The sequence below is a fragment of the Chelonia mydas genome, chromosome 17 (assembly GCF_015237465.2).
Source record: "Chelonia mydas isolate rCheMyd1 chromosome 17, rCheMyd1.pri.v2, whole genome shotgun sequence".
Taxonomy (NCBI): domain Eukaryota; kingdom Metazoa; phylum Chordata; order Testudines; family Cheloniidae; genus Chelonia; species Chelonia mydas.
This window is the reverse complement of record NC_051257.2, coordinates 14,871,714-14,888,627: the sequence shown is the minus strand read 5'-3', so window position 1 is coordinate 14,888,627 and position 16,914 is coordinate 14,871,714. Positions and strand designations below refer to the sequence as shown.

The following is a 16,914-nucleotide window of genomic DNA, read 5'->3' as shown; positions in this document are numbered from 1 at the left end:
GAGAGATGGATGAGCAGCAACCCCTCCCCTGAAGACTGTAGCACCCCATATGAAATGATGGGGTAGTGACCCTCTTAAGGCACCAGATGAGCAGAGAAGGGCTAGAGGCCACCAGCCCTGTCTCCAAAGGCTTGAGTGTAAATGCTGGGAGTCGCAGCTTGAAGGCAGGGGCAAGGTTGGAGGGGGGGAAAAAGAACTGGGACTGGGAGCGAGCAGCAGGAGGGGGCTGGGAAAAGTGGGGGATGTCAGGGTTGGGGGGCTCTAGAAGGCAGGCAGATGGGCGGGGCTCTAGGAGATGGGCAGCCCCGACGAGTGGGGTAGGTGGGGAAGGGCTGTGAGGGGGCACGGCTCAGTGGGGCTGGGAGCCCTGGGGGCTCAGACTAGTGGGGCAGGTGGGGGGGAGCTGTGGGGGGCACAGCTTAGTAGGGCTGGGGGCTCAGACTAGTGGGGCATGTGGGGGGAGTTGTGGGGGAGCACAGCTCAGTGGGGCTGGGAGCCCTGGGGGCTCAGACTAGTGGGGCAGGTGGGGGGCACGGCTCAGTGGGGCTGGGGCCTCAGACTAGTGGGGCAAGTGCGGGGGGCTGTGGGGGGCACGGCTCAGTGGGGCTGGCAGGGCTGGGGGCTCAGACTAGTGGGGCAGGTGGGGGCACAGCTCAGTGGGGCTGGGGGGGGCACGGCTCAGTGGAGCTGGGAGCAGAGGGACAGTAGGGGCGGAGAAGGGCCATTAGGGGCCACCCCCAGCCACAGGGAGCTCGGGGGCCGCTCCCTCCTGCCTCGTGCGGGCGGGGCCCTTAGTTCGTGTCCCCCCCCCACGCTTAAAGGGCCAGTGCCCGTCTCCCCCCGGCGCCGGGCTCGGAGCCCTCGCTCCGCCTGGAGCACGGGAAGGCGGCTCCCGTCCCAGCCCGACCCCGTCCCCCCCGCCCCGGGCGCGCAGGCTCCGTGCGCCTGCCTGCAACTTATTTGGCGCGGCCGGCGCGCCTTGGTTCACGCCGCACAGGGAACGAGCCGGGGAGGGCGAGGAAAGTTGCCCACGTGACTGCGCAGGGTGGGGGGGGGGTCGCGGGGTGGGGGAATGGGGCCGCGTCCCGGCCGCTGCTGCAGCCGCTCGGGGCCAAAACCTCCTGCAGCCTCCCGGCTCCTCCCAGGCCCTAGGGGACAAATCGTCCCTGGGCATCTCCCCCCCGCCCCCTGTGCCGGGGGGAGGCAGCGCCAGGAGCAGCCAACACACCCCGGTGCCTCCCCCCCCGGAGAATAGCTGAGCCTCCGCACCTCCACCAGAATTTATTTATTTATCTGGGGGGGGGGGGGCGTGTGTGTGAATTTTCCTCTCCGCTTGGCTCTGTTCACCCCCCCCCCTCCTTCTCCCGCAATTAATCCGCCGAATTACTATGATTGATCCTTATTAATAGATTGGCTGGGTGGGCGTGTTTGGCAAGGGGGGGGGGGGTGTGACGAGCTCCCACTCAAGATTCCAGCCCTGGCCGGTGCTTGAACAAATTGCAGCTGGATGCATCGTGGTGGTGGTGATGATTTCCCCGTTTGATTGAGAGAGCTGGAGCAGGAGGAAGACGGAGTCCGTGGGGTGGGGGGGAAGGTTGTATCCTACACACACACACACATTTTTTTGCAAGTTCTTTTAGTTGGGGAAGAAAGACCATCCTTTTTGTGTTTTGTGTGGAAGGAAAAAATCTTTCTTTCGCTTGCTTCCCAGTGGGTCGGTCTCTTTTTCTTGTTGCCTTCTTCTCTTTTGGAAATCCTCAGGCTCCCAGCCCCTTGATCAAAGCATTCCGCTATTCTGATTTATTGCCTGCTTGGTGAGGGCTTTTTTTTTTTCTTTCTCTCTCTCTCTCTTTTTTTTTTTTTAACCAAGGCGACCTGTGATCAGCCATTACTTTCCTTGGCTTGCTTATAGGAATCTCTTACATTTGGTATTCGCTGGTGGTGGTGGAACCGCACTTGGATTCTTTTATTTCTCTCTTTCTCCCCCCCCCCCCTTCTCTCTCTGTCCTCTCCTCCTCCCTCTTTCTCCTCTCCCTCGCTCCCTCCCCCTTTATTCCATTGGGGAAGCCGGATTTGTGGCTGTGGTGGGGAGGGGGGGGGGGGGAAGAGAGGGCGAGAGAGAGCGAGAGCAAGAGCCATGGATGGCCCGACACGATGCAACGGGCTTCGGAGAAAGAGGCGATCCAGATCGCAGAGAGATCGGGAGAGGCGATCCAAAGGCGGATTAGGAGGGGCTGCCGCCGGTGGGGCCGGCAGGACCAGGGCTGCTTCGGTCCTCTCTTCGTCAGGCTCGGAGAAGGAAGACAATGGGAATCCACCATCGTCCCGACCCAGACCCCCCAGGAGGAAGAGGCGAGAGCCCTCCTCGGCAGAAGAAGACATTATCGATGGCTTTGCGATGTGCAGCTTTGTCACTTTTGAAGCTTTGGAGGTAAGACGACCCCCCCCCCCCCCGCCCCGATGCTGCTGGTGTGCCTGGCTCATTGTTGGGTTAGGGGGGCGGAGGGAGAGATGGCAGGGAAATCTGTCTGGTGCCCCCTTCTCTCAGTCTCTCTCGCTGGCTTTCACACTCTTTTCTGCCTGCCTTTTCTCGCTGGATGGATAACAATGCAGCGCCCCCTCCCTAATCCCCCCCTCCCATAATTGCTGTGGCTGCTTGTCTGTTTTGTTTTGGCTGCAGTTGATGGGGGGGGGATTTCCCCCCCTTCCTCGTCTCTCCCCAGCACTGGGGAGCCGTGGGGCCCCTTATTTTGCTGGGTGGGGGGCGTATTCTCCTTCCCTAGGAGAAAGGAAAGTGGGGGGAGGGTTTAGCCTCCTTTATCCTGCATGGGGACCTCACCTTTTAAAGGGTTAAATGTCCTGGGAGAAGGGGGGAATCCCTTGCTGACATCGAAAGGGCTTGTTACCCAATTGTCCCTTTTTTTTCTTTCTCCGAAGTGCTTTTGCTTTTGTGTGTGTGTGGAGAGCCCTGTCTTTCTTTATTCCTTGAACACCTGCAGCGTTGCTTTCCAAATGCACATTTCCCAGCCAGCCAAGCTTCCGGGGGTGGGGGGGGGGGGGAGCAGGAGATTAAAAAGCGGGATCTGTTGCAATTGGGAGAGACTTATGTCAGGACAGATTTGTAAGGGGGGGGGGGCGTGTGAGGAGATAAAAATGGGAGGGGCGCTTTTTCCTCCTTGGGATGGAGGTGAGAGAAATGTTTGAACCCACAGTCCGTATGTGGGGAGGAGAGAGTTGTTGGCTGTGTGTGTGGTTTTTCTTTTCTGCTGATAACCAGAGCATGTTGGTTGCAGCCCTTCTCTTCTGTCTGCCCCCCCCCCCCTTGCCACCAGAGTGGTGGCAGAGGATCCAAATGAAACTTTTCTTGGCTATCCTGTAGGATTAGGATTTTTGGTGGTCACTTGCACTGCGCTGTGTTGTGCAGGCATGGGGAGCGAGCTGGTTGTGGCAGTAGTGTTTGAACGTTCCAGTCCTGATTCATTGTCAAGGTTATACCTTTTGGCGGGGCGGGGGGGAGGGGTGGTGGTTGTGTTGATATTTTGTGGGGAGGAGGAGGGAAGGCCTGATGAGAACCAATTACAAACACGGCTAAATGTCTGATTTCCAAGGTCTGTGTGTTTGGAGGATGGGAGGGTCAAGGGGGGGTGGTCTGATTTATTTTTTTTATTTTGTTTTGGTTATGGTCATACTTGGCCCTTTAATTTGGGGGACACCCCCCTCCCCCTCATTGAAATATGTGATAAAACAGCTCCTGTTCTGATTTGAAATGCTTCTGTGAATCTGAACTACGGTCCCTGTCTCTGCTGCTGTCTCAGGACACATCAAAGAGACGGTTACAAGTGGTCCTACTTATTGTTGGTAGTCTTCCTAGTGCCTCCCATCCCTCGTTTTGTAACCTGTACTATCACGTGGGGGGCTGGCAATCAAACTGGAGGGCACCAGCTGTTCTTGTCTTTAAAAAAAAAATTAAAGACAAAATATGATGGGAAATTGAATGCAGTTTAACTCACTGGATTTTTTGTTACTTGCTGGATTTATCCAATTTGTCTCAGTTTGAGCCCTGGGAGTTACCACTTTAGTGTCATTCCAGGATCCAGTCTGCCCTTTCTGGCTCAGGGCATATTATTGACTATTCAGGCTCTCTTAGAAAGCACCGACTGTGTCTCCCCCCTGCACCTCCCAGCCTGATCAGGATACTGTTCAGTGTTTACTTAATTAAACATTTAAAAATAGCGTAATCCTGCACTGTGTAATCAAGGGGGATACAGTTGTTTTAGGACAGCTTTGGCCGTTTATTTTAAGGGCCTTTGTTTATAAATGACACGTTGTAGAATTTTACCAAGTTTGTGTTGGGGAAGCCAGATTTATTTGGGTTTACATTTCATGGAATTGCAACTGTAACAATTATGAACTGTTGAAATAAATGGGAAGATGCAACCGATCATTTAACAACAGCAAAAAAAAAGTGTGTATTTAAACTATTTAAATATTTATCCAGGAATAATATCATTCTGTTTCTTTACACTGGGATCCAAATTCTGTTCAGTTACATGTGTAAGAAGCCAGAGTAACTCCACTCAAGTAACTTCTTATAGTGTAACTGAGAGGAGAATTTGTCTCATACCTGAGAAATACAATACACAAAATGCATGAGTTGTGATCCCTAGTAAACAATTACCAGTATTATAGCCCTTGCCTACCTTGATGAGTACTGCTATGGGTAGCCCCATTGAGCCAGTGGGAGTACTCTTGGGACTAAGTGTTCACCAACAGTTAGGCTGAGTAGACCAAAATCTGTTCTCACTCAAACATCCCATTTCTGTCACTGCGTGTTCTGTTTGAATAAAGACTCCAAAATTTGGTCAAAATCCTTACTTTCTGGTGAGCACATTTTATGGTCCATACAAATGCTGAAGAGTTTCCATCAGCCTGCTCTTACTTGAACTTGGTGAGGAGCTTTTATAAAATAACTTAAATTTGTCTTGTTTTTTAAAGTGGAAATTAACCCCCCCCCCCCCTTTTTTTCCCCTCCGCTAGGCCAAGAATGGCTACTAGTGGCTTTCTGTTGTAATTGTGCATCACTTGAAAGGAGTTTAAAAACATTAGCCAGCTTTGCTGGTTAATCTTATTCAGATAAAACAATCGCCAGCACGCTGAGATTTGACATAATTTAATAGTCATGTGATAGATGGCACAGTTTGACCTAATGGTTTCATGCTGCATTGACAAATATTAGAAACTCATTTACAAAAAACATAAGAGTAAGACTAAATGTATTTGTTGAGAAAGCTCTGTCTAAGGATCAGAGAGACAAAAGGGTCAAGCACACTGGCCTAATATGTCTGGGATTAATGTGTGTGTTTCTTAAGGTTACTTGAAGTTTTGGTTGAGGCTTTAAAGTACTAGCAAGAAGACCTGCTAGTTACTACTAAGTGAGATGATCTTGGTGGTGGTAAGCGAGATGTGTAGGTGCTGAAATACTTGAGTGGACACATGTAGCTCGGGGTGCTGAAAGAAACTTTCTTGGTATTTGTTAATTTACTTGGTCAGGGCCTGATTCAAAGCCAAGCCAAGTCTTTCCATTGGTTTCAGTTGGCTTTAGTGCCTGATAACAACAGAAAAAATTGCCCCAAACTCTTTTTCTGTGGTTGAACTTCAAATATGAGCTCAAGATTCAATACTGCTGTAATAGCGTGGAAAGTGAGAGAGGGCCATTTCATCAGCAGGTGTAAATCAGTCTAGCACTAATCCAATCAATGGCACTACATCGATGTACACCAGTTGAGGATCCCACCCCAAAAGCCAGAAAAGGATAAGCAAAAGCTGCTGTTTCTTAAAGAAAAGGGTAGTAGCCAGACAAGGACAGTGACATGAGCTGCGGCTCTCTGGTTGAGAACATCTTTCCAGTGAGAGTAGGGTGACCAGATGTCCCGATCTTTATACGGACAGTCCTGATATTCAGGGCTTTGTCTTATGTAGGCGCCTATTACCCCCCACTCCCTGTCCCAATTTTTCACACTTGCTATCTGGTCACTCTAAGTGAGAGAGCTGCCTTGGATGGATGCATAGTGCCCCTAATTTATTATCAATATTTTAGTGCTTGAGCATGATGAAGCAGTGTGTAAGTCGTGGAAGCCAGTGGGCCCCATCCTTTTACTAAACACATTGTGTTGGCACTACTGGAAAAAATGCTTCCTAATTGTGCGGCAGACGGGCTAGGATGTGGGAGGAATATTGTAAATGGATGATGTGTATGTACCGGCACTGTGTCAAGTGGGATTGTATAAGAGAGAGAGGGTTCTATCTATCCAAAGAAGAGAGGTGTATGTCTGCTAATGCCGGTTGTGGTACACTGCATCTTGATAAAAGTTACTGTCTGTTGAACCAAAGCTACTTGTTTCACTGACGGCCACTCTCTAAGTCACTAGTCTCTCTGGCGTTCTCCTGTCTTTTCCTTATCTGGCACGTAGGTAGGCAACATGTCGTGGTCTCTTAACTGTTTGCTTGGAGTAGTGGGTGGAAGAAGAAGAAAGGGATGAAGGGGGAGTGGGACTGTACTGTTCAATGTTTCTGGATTCCTCAAACTAATAACCAAGCCAATTAGGGGCTTTCAGTGTATGTTGCTTGTTAAGTGCTGCTTGAGTGTAAATTTGCCAAGAGCAGTCCTAGCCTTGCCATAATTCTCTGGTTAGCAAAGGTAGCTTGTGGGCTGGGATCTGCCTATTCTCAAAAGTCAGCAGATCTGTTTCATGCATTTGAAACCTTCAGATCTAGTCTTTCATTTAAGCATCGGGATGGATTCCTAGTATTTGCTATGAGGCACTGATCTCTTGTTGTGACTGTGAACAACGTGCATTACAAGTTCCTTAGCTTCATTGTCCCTACATTTGCTCTCCTTGGTCTCTTAACTTCTTCTTTGATGTGGAAGGAGAAAAGGAAGGGGGTTCTGTGCTCTGATTTGTGGTGGTCAGTACTCTGCCTGCTTTACTCAGCACAGCAACCGGAAGTGGTCCTGTAGTGGTTTTGTGATGAACGGTACATGTGTGTGACTGGCTCACAGTAGAATCTTCAGATTCTGTTTTGGTCAAGGGACAAGAACGACTTTCCAGGAACCTCTTGGAATGAGGATGCCCATCTTTTTCCATTGGTAACATTCCCTCTTTTGATTTCTCTGTCATTAGCTGTGACAGTTTTGAGAGGGAGGTTTGTAGACTAGTGTTCTGGTGAGATAACACTTCACTAAATCTCCCCACACTCCCAAAGCTTTGTGTATCTGTTTGGGGAGGGAACAGAAATTGACACAGTAATGGAGATGGCTTATTGTGATGAGAAATGAAATCTGACCTGAGCCCTGAGATAGCTTTAACCGAGGGAAGTACTTTTTTCCTGAGTCAGCTCAGCCCAGCCCTATAGAGTAAGCAGCTGGTTTTGTTTTCTGAACACTGAGCAATGTCGCTAGTTTTCCGTGTGGGCAATTGTTTAGCTTTGACTGGGACTGTTTCCCTGAAACAGGACACACAGATAAAGCAAACAGCAGACTTATAAACAAGAAGTGTGCATGATGTGTCTGACAGGGAGAAACCTACATTTAAATGGTGATTCTTGTTTCTTAACTAATGTCTACTGGTCACCTGTGTTAGATATGAGACTATGCTAAATTGTCTGGTAAGGCCCAGTATAATTAATTACAAATGGGAAAGGCTTACAAATGTATGTAAAGGAGCTGTTTATTGAGTTACAGATTCTGTATCAGATCATTCCATCCATCTAGAGTAAATTTAAGCAGTTCCACTGATGTGGATGCAAGATGAAGGCAGATGTTAGTTAGAGCAGCTCTGTGTACTGAGAGAGAGAGAATGATGTAAGATTACCTGGGGTAAAGTTTAACTGCCAGCGAGGGCACCAACAAAATGTGAAAGTAAGACTAAGTGTTTGGAAGATACCATGTGCTAGGTTCTTTTCCCGTATATTTGTCATACCCAGTCAATTACAGTTCTGTGCATGCATCTGAGAACAGGATTTTGCCTTTAGTACTTACTGTGATACATATCATCACGTATAATCCACTGGAAAATTAAAATAAGCATGTTTTTGTTGTATCTGAAGCTTCTATGTTCCTACGTGTGAAGAAGAGATCATGTATCACTATGTTGGGTACCAGAAAGCATGGCTTGTGATGTTTCTTTCTTACCAGTCTCTTACCCTGCATGATTAGTATGCCTGTATGTTCCTTGAGTTTTCATCAAAACAAACAGTTTGATCTTCCTTTTTTTTTTTATCCCTTCTTATTATTGAAGAAACTTCATCTTCACACTGCTGCCCTGCTGCACCAGCATCAGAGCGTCAAGTGTTTGTTCAGTGCTGTCAGCAAATCTTGCTGGCCCTATGGTGTTTGTTGACTACTTAGATTCTTAGGTGTTTGTCCTGTAACCTCTGTTTGCGTGCGTGAGTGCTAAGATTTAGACCAACAGGGAACAGAAGGTAGTAACCTAAAGGTAAAACGTGCCAGTGGTGAGTAGTGTTAAGGTGGGTACAGTTGGTACTGGTTGCAGGGGGTCAGTACTGGAGACCTTTCTTTTCCACTAAGAATGTAGAGGAAATGGTAAACTTATCCACGATCAAATTTGTGGATGATCTGGGAAAGAGAGGGGGGGTTGCGATCACAAAGGAAGATGCTAAACTGCAGAGTGACCTGGAGAAATTTAAAACTGTGGGATAACGCCCACAAGATGAGGCTCCAATAACAACATGACTCTGAAACCATTTTCAAACCTGTGTGTCTAAATTTAGGCATTTAAATAAGTAGCTCCATATTTTTCAGAGAAGGAAATGTTTAGGCTACACAGGGATGAGATATTTAGATTACTGGGAGATTCAAGTGGTCCTTTTTGGCTCTGCTTTTGATGATTATGGGAGTTATACGAACACGTGAATAGGACAAAAGACACACACCCTTATTCTTCTCTATCATAGTAACTTTGTCTTATACCATTTGGTGAGAGAGCGAGCTCTTTCTTAAGTATCTGGGGTCTCTGCTGGGATGTGGGAGTCTGAAGAAATACACTTATAAAATAAGGATAAAGGATCAGGAACTCAGAAGGAAAATGATCACCACAGAAAGGGAAAGATATCAAGAGCCCAAGTAATTGAAAGATTTGAGATCGATGGAGAACTATCAGGGACTGGACGGGATCACTGAGAAGTAGAGAGGTATGTTACTGAAAGTGGAACTTTCAGGTAAGATCTATTGCTTTATATGTAAATGTTCCTCTGGGAGATGGATACTGGCAGTAACAGAGGGAATATTCAGCAAAATCTGTCCCTGCTTAAAAAGCCCTTGTTACTTTCTAGTTGGGAGGTGTCTGGCTAGAATATTCTACAGTGTGGTCTATTTTTTTTTTTTTAAAGGACTGTTTCTATCAGTTTGAGTTGGAGCCTCCACCATGTTACTCTGAAGGTCTGACCTGCAGCTTTCTAATTATCTACAGTAAATTAGAAGTTTTAATCTTTATTCTGAGCAACAATACATTGAGTCAGGCTTTAAAAATAGGCCAAGCTCAAGTTTAGTGAAGTCTCAAACACAATTAGTGAAAGGGTAATGGAGTTGGGAAGCTGTGGGCTGAAATGTGGAAATGTTTAACCCACAGTCTTCCTTTATTTGAATTTCAGCATTCTGTTTTGAGGCAATCTAATGCCAGTTCTATTAAGGGAAATTGATTGCAATGCTTCTGTATATCATCCTTACAATTTATCAGTTCAGTATCTTTGCCCTAGTTGGGGTTTGTCAAATCCCAAGCTGAGCTCTGCTGTAACCCTTTGCCTTTAAGATAACGAGTTAACTAGTATCTTTAGGTTCTTCTCCCCGGTAGGGTCGCTTAGCAGCACTAATATTGACACTTTTATGTTTTGAGGAGGAGAGAGAAGGTTTTATCTGAAAGGGTAAATCCTTAGAATGGGAAATGTTGGAGGGAAGTATCTTATTTTGCTTTTTGGGATGGGGCGGAGGAGTGAGGGAGATGAAAATAAGTCAGCCTGAGAAATAGAATAGGATTCCCTGGCACTGCAAATATTGCTGTGTGTTTTCTTGCTTATCCAGTTTAATTTGATCACATTACATGACATGCTATCTGTGTGAATTTACGCTGATGTCATTGTATTTACCCAAATCTTGTTAGTATTAAAAACACGTGAAATGAAGCCATAGTTCATATGTCTAGATTTATTAACTTCTGCATGCTCTGGAGTACTTGCTTGTGTGAATCTTATATTGTTACGTGCTCTTGGATGCAAAAAGTGCTGATAGTCTAAATGTCATGATGGTCACTCCACAGCACTTCCTGTGTCCTTTTAGGATAAGGTCGGCTGACCCTGTCCCTCACGCATTTGTGTGAACTTCCTCTCTGAGGAACTGTTTCTTAACATTTTGAATTAACATTCTTTCTATTAAATTGCACCGAGAGCAGGTAGGTGATGTGTGTGGTTTTTTTGTTTGTTTGTTTTTTTTTAATCAAGCCGGTGCCATTACCCTGCTAGAGCCAATCTTTACGTATGTGTTACAAACTCATTCAGCAATCAACCGTATTAATGTAATGTAAAGAGGCTGCACAGTTCTGTAAGGGTTGTCGTTTGAGTTAAGCTGTCTGGGATAGGTTTTGTGGATGCTGCAGGATGACTGTGCAGAGTCAGATCAGAAAGATGAATTGTGGCATTCAGTAGTAGATTGCTATTCTTTCTCTGGCAGAGTTCACAGCACTGCATTGGGTTAGTCACAGCATGTCCCCTACTTAGGAGGATCACAGGCAGTTAAAGGAAGATTTCTAAAATGTGGAGTTCATTCCTGCCCATTTTGCAAGTAATGCTGTATATCTAAAAAGCTTTCAGTCAAGGATCTCACAGAGCTTTTACTGATGCTGCAACTCCAAACGTTTTGGAGGGGTGTTAAACCCATTTTACAGGTGTTTAAACTGAGGCACATACATTTGCAAAAGTGCACGTAGCGGCACCTTCTTGAATGCATCTGACTGGGCTTGTGTAATGTGAGACGTACACATGCAGGGGACACGGACACACACACCACACACTTGTGGCCCTGACTTGTGTGCACATCAGTCATTATACGTGAGCAAATCAGGTGGGTCCAAAAGTGCATACACATGTTTGAAAAGGTGGGGCTGAGTGACTTGTTCACGGTCACAGTGGGAGTCCACATCAGAACTGGGTACACTGGCTTCTGTTCCTTGGCTTCAATCAATAGACAACCTGGTATCCATTATACCACAGTGAAACGTGAATATTGGTTGCCATTAGATGAAAATAAAGAGCAGAAGCAAAAAATGAGTTTATATTATGTGACGTTAATTGATAGTTGAAGCTGGCTTGAAAAAAGGGAAAAGTCATGGCTTTATCATGGCCCAAAAGTTCAAAAGTCTGTCTTTCTTTTAATTTTAAAAAGTCATAGCGCACGATGTTTTAATGAATAGTAAGCATTTGGCAACTGGAATTTTGAGAAGTCAAATATTCTTTCTTTCACAATAATTTTTTCATGGACTTTCAGCAATCATTTAAAAAAGTGGTTTTTTTGCTCAGTAGTAGACTGGTTGGGGTTACGGAGACCATAGTGTTTAGTGGTACGGTACGGAGTAGTGATAACACTTGGCATAAATAGCGCCTTATCATTCCATAATATCCGCAAGCACCTACCTCTTTGTGTCCGCACACAGTTGCATGGGAAGTCAGAGGGACTCCACACAAGTTAGGTGCACCTAGGGGCACTGTACCAAATATTAACTAATGGTCACAATATGCCTATGAGGCAGGTAAGGATGTTTTTAGCTTCCCCATCATAAGGAAGAAATGAGACCGAAAAGTGGCTATGGATTTACCCAACACCATGCAATAAGTCAGTGGCAGATCAGTCATTAGAAGTCATTCCTACAGCCTGTGAGGTGCATGCGGTATATCTTCCTTCTGTTGGCCTATTCTTAGGTTTTCACAGTTGCGTATTTTACCTGTTACTAAAATACAGATAAGTAGAAATATAATGGCTTAAGGCATGATTTCATAAAGCCCTAAATGACCTGAGACCTTCCTATCTGACAAACCACCTCTCTGCCGGTGACCTTTCTTTGCGGTTGAAATCACTGGGGCACTCTTAAGTGAACCCCTTATTATTTTAAAGGAGGAGGGGGGCTGCTGGTCATGTCTTCTTTAAGAGCGCTTTTCCTTTCCAACACACGCTCTCCAACTCATTCTGAATTAGGCCAAATCTAGTGACCTTCCAGGCATGCTGTAAAGGCCTGTCTGTTTTGAATGGGCATTGGCAGAGGGCTAAGGCAATAGACCGTAGGATTGGTGTCCTATTGCATGGTGAGCAGGGAGAAGGTTTGAGAAGAGAGATGCTGCTGCTTTGGAAAATTTATGTTGTAACTCCTTTTAGTATTGTGGTTTTCTAAGGCCTAAGTGCCCTTGATGTACATTGGATTGGCACTCTTTGGTGTGAAAGTCTTCCCCCCCCCCCCTTTTTTTTTTTTTTTAAGATCACAATAAATACCGAAACTCATTGTCTGATGTTCAGAATATGGGTACTCTGTTTCAAGGGGACAACTTTGTCTTCTTTTTCATGCGTTTTGGATGTTACCAAATTTTTACTGGCTGGCCATTGTGCTCCTATGCAGTGACTCTTCCAACATTAGTCACTTTAACTGTGGGGAAAAAATAATGAATGCAATTATTGTGGTTCAACAGCTGAGTCTGCTGGACTTTAAAAATAAATGTTAATGAGTTCTGGGATCAGAAAGATACATCTGGTGGGTGGATTTGCCAGATTTTTCAACCTCAGAATGTGTGTTGAAAAACCCAGTGAATTATATAGTTACAAAAGTGGATCTTTATGTTTATAAGACCTCAGTCTAATTGACTTATATTTTTCTAACTACAAACAGACATTCTCCCCCAAAAATGTAATCCAGAAGGGGACACGTCTCTGTAAACTGATAGAATTCGTGGCAGTATGCTGTTAGTAGTCCAAGAACGTTTGAAGAGCCAATAAATCTATTAAAATCTTGTTTCTGGATGGAAAAAATAGAGAAGGGGGCAGGGGGAAAAGGGGATGGTTGATACTTTGGATGTGCATGATGTGTGGGCTAACATATTGTGGCTGTTTGCTGAACCAGAAAACTTGTAAGGACTGTTTGTCGTGTGTGTGTGTGTGTGTAATCTATGGCCATTCACATAATGAAGAAATTTCATGAGATTGTAATAACAAATAAAGATGAATGTAATTAAAAGATAAGCAAATTGACACTCCTAGCTTAAAGGCAAACTGTAAATGAATACACCTGTATGCTATCATTTATGTATTAGATGTCTGGGGCTGTCTGCCAGATATGCAAATAAAAAGACATTGACAAATTTCCTTGGATGTGTGGTTGTGGAAAACACAACTATTTTACTTTACCTAGCATCATCTGGATTTGCCACAGCAATAGGATTTAATAATTGTGTGTCCCTGACACCTAGGGTGACCAGATAGCAAGGGTGAAAAATCAGGACGGGGTGGTGGGTAATTGGCACCTATGTAAGACACAGCCCCAAATATCAGGACATCTGGTCACCTCATGACCAGAATGTGATAAATAATATAAACAGCGGTGGTGGGGAGGAGGAGAAAAGATATGGATGGTCTGGCTATCCAGATGACTGACCAATGGGAGGAGTACACCTTACAGTGGTGCTTAAAGTTGTAAACTGGATTGTAAGACTCTCACCCTTTCAGGTCTTTCCCATCACTTGAACTATGTGGTACTTGTGGCTCTGTGTTGACTTTCAATGGGATTTGTGCTTTCTTGGATGTGTTTGAAAACTCCACCAAAGATACCTGGCTCTTCCCACGCCCTCCCCCTGCCAATCCTGTTGCTGCTTTCAGTAGTCAACTGCATGAGTTCGAAAAATAGATGTTGTTTTGGGCATATTGGGCCAAGTTCAGATCCGACGTGAAGTGGACTTGTGCGTTCATACACCTGTTCTGAATTTGGCTCATAGTCTGTTGAAAAGGACTTCCTCTCAAACTATGGTCTGGCTCTCAGCATGGTTTGCCTAACTGTTTAGGCTCTGAAGATGCTGTCACTGTGGATAAGGATTTCACCAGTGCTGTAAAATGATTTCTCAGACTAGAGTGGGAAGGGAATTTCTTATGTCTTGTTAATTAGGACCAAGCACCCTAATTGGATCTTTCAAATATTCCCATCTTTAGAACTTTTTGCAAGGTTCTATGTCTCTGCCTTAATGAGTGACTGACTAAAGGAATGTGTCTCCCTTTATATAATGCTTTGCACTACTTATAGTCCTTTCCTTTTCAGAGGATCTCAAATACTGTTCACACTGAATCAGTGGCAGAGCGAATCTAGGAATCCTGATTTCCAGTGCACTTCAGTCACTAGACTTTTTTTTTCCCCTTTGATCTAAATAAAATCATGCCATGATCTGTCATTTTAGAGAGGGTGTTTTGCATTATGCAAAACTTGTTCCTGGCTACCTGCATGAAAGCACAAAAATGCATGTTGTGTTTATAATTTTTATATCTAATAAAACCTTTTTTTCTTTTAATACACCTGGACGTGGAAGAAGATCGATCATGCCAAGTGCTCGGCTTCCAAGTGATTTTTAAATGCTAAGTTTTTATCTTTGATTCTTCAACTTTTCTCCACTTTTAATCTTTCATGAGTGCAAACTTCAAAAAGATAATCAGTAAAACATGCTTTTATCTTAATTAATTCAAAACACCGTTCATTTTTAACTGCAATTACAGACAATCCTTTCAAGTTCCCTCTATATTAATGAGTAAATTTCCTCCCATCTTTATTTTTTGCATGCCTAAATACTGCCATATTGCCGAAATTGGAAGGTACATTGTGAGTATAGGTGGTTTTCTTTGCCTTGGATAGTATTTCAGCTTCCAGGAAGTAATATTTCTTACGGATTAAAGGCTTTGACATGCTGTTGTACAGCGTCATTGGATTCTTTCTGAGGAGTTGACGACAAGTACTGGATCTTGCACTTGTCTTTAGTATCCAGCTGTAGACACAGTTATAATTTCATCTTGTATCTGTGTTTCTCTTGTTCTGTAATGTGGTATAGTGACATTTCCTGTGTATGTGGACAGCAGCATTTAAGAAGTAAGGATTAGTTTGTTTATATAAATCAGTTGATGAGTAAATTTTACTTATTTTTTGTTTTTATGGAAGCTTTAGGTTGGTTTTATTTCCATTCTTTCATTAGAAATGGAACCCTTGATCATCACTATTACTTTCTTCACCTTCCCTGTTTTGATCCTCCCTCTTTTATTTACATAAAATATAGGGGAAGAGATCCCTAAGCTTATTATTAGACAGAAACAGAATCATAAAACCAGATTTCCATTAGACTGAAACCCCTTTCAGCAAGTCTGATGGTGCAAAGGCTTCGTCCATGTCAGCCCTGCTTTCAGCTTCTCTATTTGGACAGTGGTTCTCGATCAAGGGTATGCATACCTTTGGCGGTACGCAAAGGTTTCCCAAGGAGTACTCAACTCCTCTAGATCTGGGTTTTTTCTCAAGCGGGGGGCGAGGGGTTGTGTGTGTGTGTGTCTCACAGGGTGGGTTTAGGGAGATCACAAATGCAGGGTCAGCATTAGGGGGTAGCAAGCAGGGCAATTGCCTGAGGCCCCATGCCACAGAAGCATAGGTGCTCAAACTAGGTGCCTCCGCCTGGCTTGAAGTGGTTTCCATTATATACAGGGTTTACAGTTTGGTTCAATGGCTCTCAGCACCCCCACCATACAGATTCACTGCTAAGCGACGTGCTTCAGCCCCACCGCTGGGGCTTGGGCTTCAGACAAGGCTGACAGGTGGACAAATGGGCTCAAGTATGACCCTGAAATGTAAATACAATGCTTATATTGCAATTGGGGATGCTCTTGTATTGTGGTCTGATTTTTATAAGCAAATAGTTAAGTGAGGTGAAACTTGGGATACACAAGATAAATGAGACTCCTGGAAGAGGTATAGGAGTCTGGAAAGGTTGAGAACCACTGATGTAGGGGCTTGGGAATGGAAGGGAGGAGATAACTTTGGAGCAACCTGCAGTCCAGCTATTCTGGGGGCTGGCAAAGCATCCATCAGAGCAGCCCTGAGGCTGCTCTAACTGATGCTTGGGACTGGGAAGGCCCTTGAGTATCCCAGGGTACAGGAGAATGACAGTAACTTAAAGCTGCCTTTTGTCTCCCTACCGCAGTTGCAGGAACTGGATAATCAGATGTTAAGACTTTTTAGAGATGGCAATGTCCTGTTGTGTCAGGCAGACCCCAATGCTGCTACATGCTGAATAAATTCTTCCTCCCAATGCTGAATAAATTCCTATGGTCTGTTCTTAAATGTTTGGTACTGTTTTCAGTGACTCAAGAGAATTACATTTTCCTTTGTGGGTCCACTCCACAAACTTGGATGCCCCACTGTTGAACTTTTCCTGACATAGATCTTTATTTCTTTAACTTCATCCTATTATTCCTAATCATAGTCCTTTGATCACCTCTCTCTCCTTGGTGTTTACACCTTTCCTTGTACACAGTTGCATATGTGATTCATAGAGAGAGACACAGTCTCTGAACAGATGAAGTAATGAATTGGGTAGCTTTATGGAAAAGCATATAAATATCCGATTTCTGATGGACCCAGGTACTAGAAAGTCCCTTTAATGGATAGTTTTGGTGTGAATAGCCTTTTGAGAAGTGCTTTGCTTGCTCTCTCTCTTTTGTACCCTGACACAAATGGTTCTTATCCTCATTTGCACATTTCTACACCTGTTATCCATCTTTCACATTTGTGCTGGCTGCAGTCTCGTTTTGTTTTGCAAAATCTACCTGAGATTAGGGACAGAGAT

General features: G+C 44.9%; 1 protein-coding gene across 10 annotated transcripts in view; it reads left to right on the top strand.

The window, feature by feature from the left end:
• The first annotated feature begins 1,047 nt into the window (after positions 1-1,047).
• Positions 1,048-16,914, top strand: part of AUTS2 (activator of transcription and developmental regulator AUTS2) — a 974,917-nt gene continuing 959,050 nt past the window's right edge. For 8 of the 10 annotated variants that reach the window (XM_043530919.1, XM_043530918.1, XM_037880138.2 and 5 more), the window contains exon 1: positions 1,103-2,431. In XM_043530919.1, coding sequence (XP_043386854.1) covers positions 2,138-2,431 — 294 coding nt within the window. In that variant the 5' untranslated portion in view covers positions 1,103-2,137. Of the gene's footprint in view, positions 2,432-16,914 lie in introns of all 10 variants that reach the window. The other 2 variants (XM_037880130.2, XM_037880131.2) reach the window with 2 other exon arrangements.